Source organism: Typha angustifolia, chromosome 10 (genome assembly GCF_048772165.1).
Source record: "Typha angustifolia cultivar Huaian chromosome 10, ASM4877216v1, whole genome shotgun sequence".
Taxonomy (NCBI): domain Eukaryota; kingdom Viridiplantae; phylum Streptophyta; class Magnoliopsida; order Poales; family Typhaceae; genus Typha; species Typha angustifolia.
This window is the reverse complement of record NC_133248.1, coordinates 4611593-4618781: the sequence shown is the minus strand read 5'-3', so window position 1 is coordinate 4618781 and position 7189 is coordinate 4611593. Positions and strand designations below refer to the sequence as shown.

At 42.1% G+C, this 7189-nt stretch overlaps 1 protein-coding gene across 1 annotated transcript; it reads left to right on the top strand.

Annotated features, from left to right (window-relative positions):
- The first annotated feature begins 249 nt into the window (after window positions 1-249).
- Window positions 250-2544, top strand: LOC140769043 (uncharacterized). The gene has a single exon (XM_073109577.1). The coding sequence runs from the start codon at window positions 416-418 to the stop codon at window positions 2300-2302; it is 1887 nt and encodes a 628-aa protein (XP_072965678.1). The 5' UTR covers window positions 250-415; the 3' UTR covers window positions 2303-2544.
- The last annotated feature ends 4645 nt before the right edge of the window (window positions 2545-7189 follow it).

The window sequence follows — 7189 nt, the reverse complement described above, 5'->3', positions numbered from 1 at the left end:
AACCCGACCTCACGCGGGTCAGTCTGAGCCGATTACATGCTGAAGCACGCGTAAGTCGCGCGTATCCGACATTTTTCCACCCAAATATGAATGCAAGGGCTGTGGAATGTGATATTTGTAATCGGAGCCATCGATGTGCATCCATCCGCCACCTGGACGGACGGAATCCAAACACCTTTTTTCTCCGTGCTAATCACTGCCTCCTATATTAAGCTAAGGCAGTTTAATAGACACGTCGTGGAGCTAAGGAGTAATAGTCCCCGGTCCGCTCACCGGTAGGTAAGAGAGGCGAGTGACAAGTGGGGACCAACATTCCCTTTCCTCTGCCATAGCAGGCGGCTCTCTTGTCGTCACGCCTCATCCACCCGCGAACCGAACACCCCAGCGCTGCTCCAGAACACTCATCGGAACCCGGATGATGACGATGACGATGGCGGATCGCGTAACTGGCGTTGGAATTGGCGCTGTCTCGTCAACCTCCGCCGCTTCCTCCGTCCTCGAGGAGGAACTGTCCTTGCCGATCATCCTCGCGGAGCGCCTCCGCAAGGCCGTAGCCGATGCCGACTACTTCAAGTCCGAGTGCTGCGAGCTCGGCCGCCTCGCCGACCCCATCGCCGAGTCCCTCCGCGCTCTCGTCCGCTGCCTCTCCGCTTCCCCTTCCCCCGTTTACGAGCGACCCGCCCGCCGCGTCGCCGCTGAGGCCTCGAAGGCCCTCGACCGCGCCCTGTCCCTCGCCCGCCGATGCCGTCGGCGGTCTTCCCTCCTCCGCCGAGTGGCCGCTATCGCCACTGGTTCTGCCGACTTCCGTAGAGCCTTTTCCGTCCTCGACGCTTCTCTCGCCGACTTGAAATGGCTTCTCTCCATCTACTCCTCCTTCGACGCCCTTAGCCTTCCCCCAATCGCAAGCACCGACCCCATACTCGCCTGGGTCTGGTCTTACATCGCAGCCGCTCAGATGTCCCCCAACCCATCCGACCGTGCCGAGGCCGCCGTCTCCCTCGCCAACCACGCCCTGGACAGCCACCGCAATCGAAAGATCATCGTCGAGGAGGGCGGCGTGCCGCCGCTCCTCACCCTCCTCCGCGGCGTCGACTCCAATTCTTCATCCTCCTCCTCCTCCTCCCTCGACGCCCAGATTGCTGCCGCCATGGCACTCGCTAACCTCGCCACCGACCACGACCTTGTTGAGTCCCTCCTCGCCGAATTCGCCGTCTCTGTCGTCGTCCAGGTGCTCGCCGAGTCGCCTATGACGCTGCAAACGCGCGTCGCCGAGCTCGTCGCGCGGATGGCCGACCACGACCCGGGCGCGCAAGAGGAGTTCGCGAGGGAGAACGCCGTGCGGCCCCTCGTCTCCTTGCTCTCGTTTGAGGTCTCCCTTGATGACTCCGCTCCGTCCGGCAGCAAGAAGCCCACCAGCATCCATTCCTTGGTGAGAATTAATCGAGATAGCAAGGGGGAGGGCTCGTCATCAGCTCGCGACCACCACTACTACCACCACGTGCACCACCGCAAGGAGAGGGAGGACGAGAGCGACGAGGTGAAGCTAGCGCTCAAGGTGGCGTGCGCCGAGGCCCTATGGATGCTATCTCGCGATTGCATCTCGAATAGCCGCAAGATAACAGAGACCAAAGGTCTGCTTTGCCTTGCCAAGTTGATTGAGAAGGAGAAAGGTGAGCTCCAGCTTAACTGCCTTATGACCATCATGGAGATCACAGCCGTCGCAGAGGCCGATGCTGACCTCCGCCGCTCGGCATTCAAATTGAACTCTCCGGCAGCAAAGGCAGTGGTGGATCAGCTCCTAAGATTGGTGCAGAAAGGGGCCAGCCCATCACTCCAGATTCCGGCCATTAAGTCAATCGGATTCTTGGCAAGGACGTTCCCGGCTCGGGAATCTCGCATCCTGAGGCCGTTGGTAGCTCAACTAGGGCATTGGAACCCAGATGTTGCTGCAGAGGCCACTGTAGCATTAGGAAAGTTTGCAAACCCAGAGAATTTTCTCCATGTGGAGCATTGCAAGGCTATCATAGAGTTTGGTGGCATCCCCTCATTGATGAGATTGCTGAGGCCGGGAGAGAAGACCCAATTGCCTGCGCTGGTTCTTCTCTGTTACCTGTCGCTGCACGTACCAAGCAATGAAGCACTAGAACGAGCAAAGGCGTTGGGGACTCTAGAATCTGTAAGCCGCAGTGTGGTGGCGCAGCATCCTTCCCTGAAAGATCTGCTTCCGAGAGCCATCTACCATCTCGAGCTTTATCGTGCTGGAGCACATATTCATATAGACGTAGATCCACATGCAATGTAAGTTCTACTTCCACTGTATTTTTTTCTTCATTATCATGGGAAATTCTTGAAATTCTCTACAATGGAGGATTATGACCACAGGGTTTCAATGTGCTCCAGAATTAGTGCTTCGCAAGGAAAATTGCTTTTCTTATGCTCTTTGATATCTATCTTGTCAAATGTACTCATTTTGGACTTGTAGATTGAGCAAACTGAAATGTGATTAGCATTTTGGGAATGTAAATATATTGTAATTTAGGTTCATTTTCATGTGTGAAATGTTCTTATTCTATAATTGTTGTTCCTCTTTTATGTAGATTGAATGTATCACTTGGTGTGACGATAAGGCTTGTCTCTTGTGTCTAAGAGGTTATGGGTTTCATGCCTTAAACCAGCCTCTTCAGTAACGAGAGTAAAGCTATATGTATTTTCCCTCCGTAGACCCTGCATAAGCTAGTCTCAAGCATTGCGATGGCTGTTTTAGAGGGCTTCACTTAGTGCGACTATAAAACTTTGTGCATCTAATAGGTCATAAATTTGAGCATTGAAAATAACTTTTTTAAAAATGAGGGTAAGGCTGTAGATATTTGTGTAGGTGGGAGGCTTGTGCAGAGGGACACCTCCTCTTCCATAGATTCATCCTTGCACTAATTCAGACACCTTATAACTGGCCTATGCTTGAATGCTCTGATTATTACTTTTAAGTTCAAGAAATAAATTTAATTTACAATCAAGAGTACTGATGGTAATTAATTTTTTGTTAGATATTTTTGAGATGTTTTTGATGTGCATGCTGTTCTCTAATATGTTATAGGTTTATTTATTATCGTATTGATGATAAATTTTTTTTTTGGAGCAGTTCAATTATCTTAATCTGGACATGAATTTAAAGATATCATCATCCTACTGACTTACTGTAAGCATGCATTGCATGTACTAGTATTTTATGCCCTAGATTGATTTTGGACATTGTGCTTCTCACAGTAACCATATTACCATGATCACTAAAGTTCGTAACATCCCACCTATTGACCTGACCATAACAACTCCTCTGTTTTATCTTAACATCCCACCCATTTACCTGACCATAACATCTCCTCTGTTTTATCTTGTACTTTCTACCATATTGGCCACTCTATTTTCCAATAAGGTCACCCTTTATGATTTATGGTTTTGTTGAATGGTATAAAGGTTGAATCTACTTGAATTTTTTTATTCTTATCTTCTTGTTCTTTTTTCACCAATCGCTTTATTTCTTTTCTCTACTTTCTCTATCATCTTTTTTTCATACTTTTGAGTGGAACCTGACAGCAGATCTCCTAAATCCATCAAGGGATTAGCTGCTACATAGATTTATGACCACTCCCAATGCACACTAAATAGCCAACATGGTTGCAAAAGAAGGTTTTTCTTTTCCTTCAATATTTTTTGTTAGACAGAGATTAAGATTTACTTTGTCTTCGTTAGAGACAGATGAGAACAAGTTAATATTTGAGAATTGTCGTCTCTCATTTTTTACTATTTTCATGGATGGTTGCTAGTGAGTTTCATGATCCAAAACTGCAAGTAGAATTTATTGCCCTCCAATTTGTATTGTTTTTACGAGAAGTTCTTCTATTGTCGTTCTCTTTTCGCTGGGAACTTGGCGCAAATGTCTTGAAGTTTGGATTATAATCTGTTGTATGAACCTGTCCTTTTTCTCGTGCTGTTGTACTTGGGTCATGCCCTAGCGAACATCATATTGCTGGGTGTAATTAGAGCTGCCTTGCTTGCTTCACAAATTACTGAATCATATCTTTTGTTTGTTGATTTGAAGATGAAAATATTTGGATGATGATGTGTATGTTACCGTAATTGGAGCTACCACACTTGCGTCACAGTTACTGAATCAAAATTTTATTCTGCTTATTGCAAGATGGAAACCCAGATTCTTGCAAAGTAATTTTCTATTGGGTAAAATGTGGTTGTGATAAGGATAGTCCTATAGCTAAATTAATTGTATGGATGAACATTTTATGTTTTGGCTTTTTTATTGGCTGTGCTTGTTTATTCTGTACTGAGTTTAGTGGGCTTGAATTTGCTAGAAGTGTTACAGGGTGGTAGCATTATGATTGCAAAGTTGCAATGTCTATGATATCTACATCCGTTTATCTCATGCATTGTCTTTTCATTGTAAAACTCATTAAAGTGATCAGGATTATTGATCATTTAACAGCTAGTTGTTTGCAAAGATCATGTTCTTTTCAGAGTTCAGTAATATTGTATTCCATCGCTAGTGATTTATTGCCTAATGATTGTGAAGTATTACTTTTTTGCATTCTTCTTTTTTTTCTTTTCTTGTGATAAATTTGGCAATTAAACATCGAATGGCACAAAATTTTTAACTATATTAATACTTTTCTGTCAGTCGAAAAAGGAAAAAACCACGATTTAAAGTAACAAGTACTTACCCATTTTAGACAATATATTATCTAAATGTTAAAGTCCGCATCTCTTGCTTGGAAGTCTGTCTCAATTAACTACTCTATAATTTGATGACTCCTCTATGATTTGCATGTTAATTTTGTTTCAACCCTTACTTTTTTTCTTTTACCTTTCAAAATGCTTTCCTTTTCTTACAAACAGTCTTTCTTGTTGGGGCTGTCAAGCTTGATGAGTAGCTCGGGCTTGTCTCGGGCTCGGGCTCGAATGAAGCTCGAGTTCGACTCAATTGAAGGTCAAGTCCGGCTCTACTAGGTCAAAGCTGAGTTGAGCCTGAGCCGCTAAAACTGACTCAAAATTAATATCAAGCCGAGCATGAGTTAGAGCCGGATCGTTTAGGCTGCTCGGTTCATTAGATTCGATATAAAAGGATGTCTCCTCGTCTTTTGCCGCAGTGCACCTCCTCCCCTCCTTCCTCTTCTTTTTCTTCTACTGCAATAGCGGTGCCACCTCCTTCTCCTTTGGTAGTGGCAACTTGTCGCGGTGTCGCCTTCTCCTTCGGCAGTGGCAAGTAGTCGTAGTGCCTCGTCTCTTCCTCCTCCTCCTTCTCCTTCTTCTTTGGCTCGGCTTGGGCTTGATCTGGCTCAACTTGATGATAGGCTCATTTCAAACTCGAGCTTGGTCTGGCCTGGCTTAGCTCGAGTTGAGCTGAGCCGAGCCTGAGCCGGAGTTAGCTCGCTTAGGCTTAACTCGTTTACACACCCTATTTCCTGTTGCTAACGGATATCTATTTTTTTATTTACATGTATATCCCCAAAACTTCGAGGGTGAGAGAGGATTATAAGAAAAGATCAGATTTGGAGCGGTACGTAGAGTTTTTGACTATTTTAAATATGCTCCTAATTTTTTTTACATGTTTAATTCAGTTTGAAATTTAAATACAAGATTAGATTTGATTGGAAATTATGCTTACTTAGTCAAAGATTTTCAATTATAAGTTACTGATTAGATTAACGATTTATGTAGAAACTTTAAATCCTTTAAAACAATTATTAAATTTGAGAGAGAAATGTCTATAGAAATTGTTGTACCAAACTTATAAGTCGCTGAACTGACAGATAACTTATATATGATTTCTTTTTAAAAATTAGCAAATTTTTTGGCGGATTGAAAATTCGATATAAGTAGGGGTGAAAACGGGTCGGATTAACTCCGACCCGACCCGCTATCCGACCCGACTCGGATCGGATTCGGAAAAAAAATTTCTATCCAACTCGGATTCGGATTCGGATACGGATAGAATTTTTGAAAAAAATTCGGATACAGATTCGGATACGGGTCGGATAAATTTTTCGGATTCGGATACGGATATCGGATATCCGTTTACCCGCATATTTTTTTAAATGATTTACAGTTTTTAGTTTGCTTATTTAAATAGTAAGTATTAATATTATTACTAATAATACATTATATATTATTTATAAAGATTAATTTCTCTAATTTTATATATTTGACATACAAAAAAATTATTTGTTGTAAAATTCTTAATAATTTTGTGTTAATTATATTTAAATAAAATATTATAATTATTTTAAATTTAATAAATATCTGTTTAAGATCCTATTCTTTATCCGAAAATTATCCGTATCCGTTTAGTTAGGATATGGTTTTAAATTTTGCTATCCGTCCAATATCCGTATCCGAACAAAAAATACGGATCCGGATATGGGTTGAGCACTATCTGATCTGTATCCGATCCGTTTTCATCCCTAGATATAAGTCGCCTAAATCAGTGACTTATCTTTAAAATCGCTGATTGTACTAGCAATTTTAAAACACGTAAACTCGTATTTAAGTTTTAAGAGTCTTAGACAAATAAAATAATTTTTTAGGAGGGCTAGTTTAATAAAAAAAAAACTAGTGATATGTGTGCAAATTAAAGATTTTAAAGTAGCTGCCTTAAGCCCAACATCTTCTCATTAGTTTTGAGCTTTTGCCCTTTTTCTGGGGTATTTAAGTTGTAATTAATTTACATCACTTTTGTGATATCATTTTCTTCGTAAATAACAAATAAAACTCTTGCTGCCTTAAGCCCACTTTTCTCAAAATACAAAAATAAACTCAAAGAAATTGATCAAGTTCATTATAGAGGTACATTTACAAGAAAAAAGATTCTAAAAATTTTGAGGGAGGGGAATTCCTAGTTTGATTAGATTTTAGACATACAATAATGAAAGTCCAAAATATACCAAATTCGAATTAGTTTAGGAAACTGTGTCCTATTAGCTAGGTTTAGAAAATCAATTAAGAAATGAAGTTTGAAAACCGAAATTGAGTGAGAAATGGAATTTCGAATACCATTTCTAATTATGAAAATCAAGCTTAAGTCGGTGACGGAAAATCCAAGGGTAAAAAACAAAAATATGGCAAATGCATGATCATAATATTTTAACGTGGAAACCTCTTGGCCCATCAAAAAAGAAAAACT

Bases quoted from the DNA above. Each gene is read 5' to 3' on its own strand.
- LOC140769043 (XM_073109577.1), top strand. From the start codon at position 416: ATGATGACGATGACGATGGCGGATCGCGTAACTGGCGTTGGAATTGGC.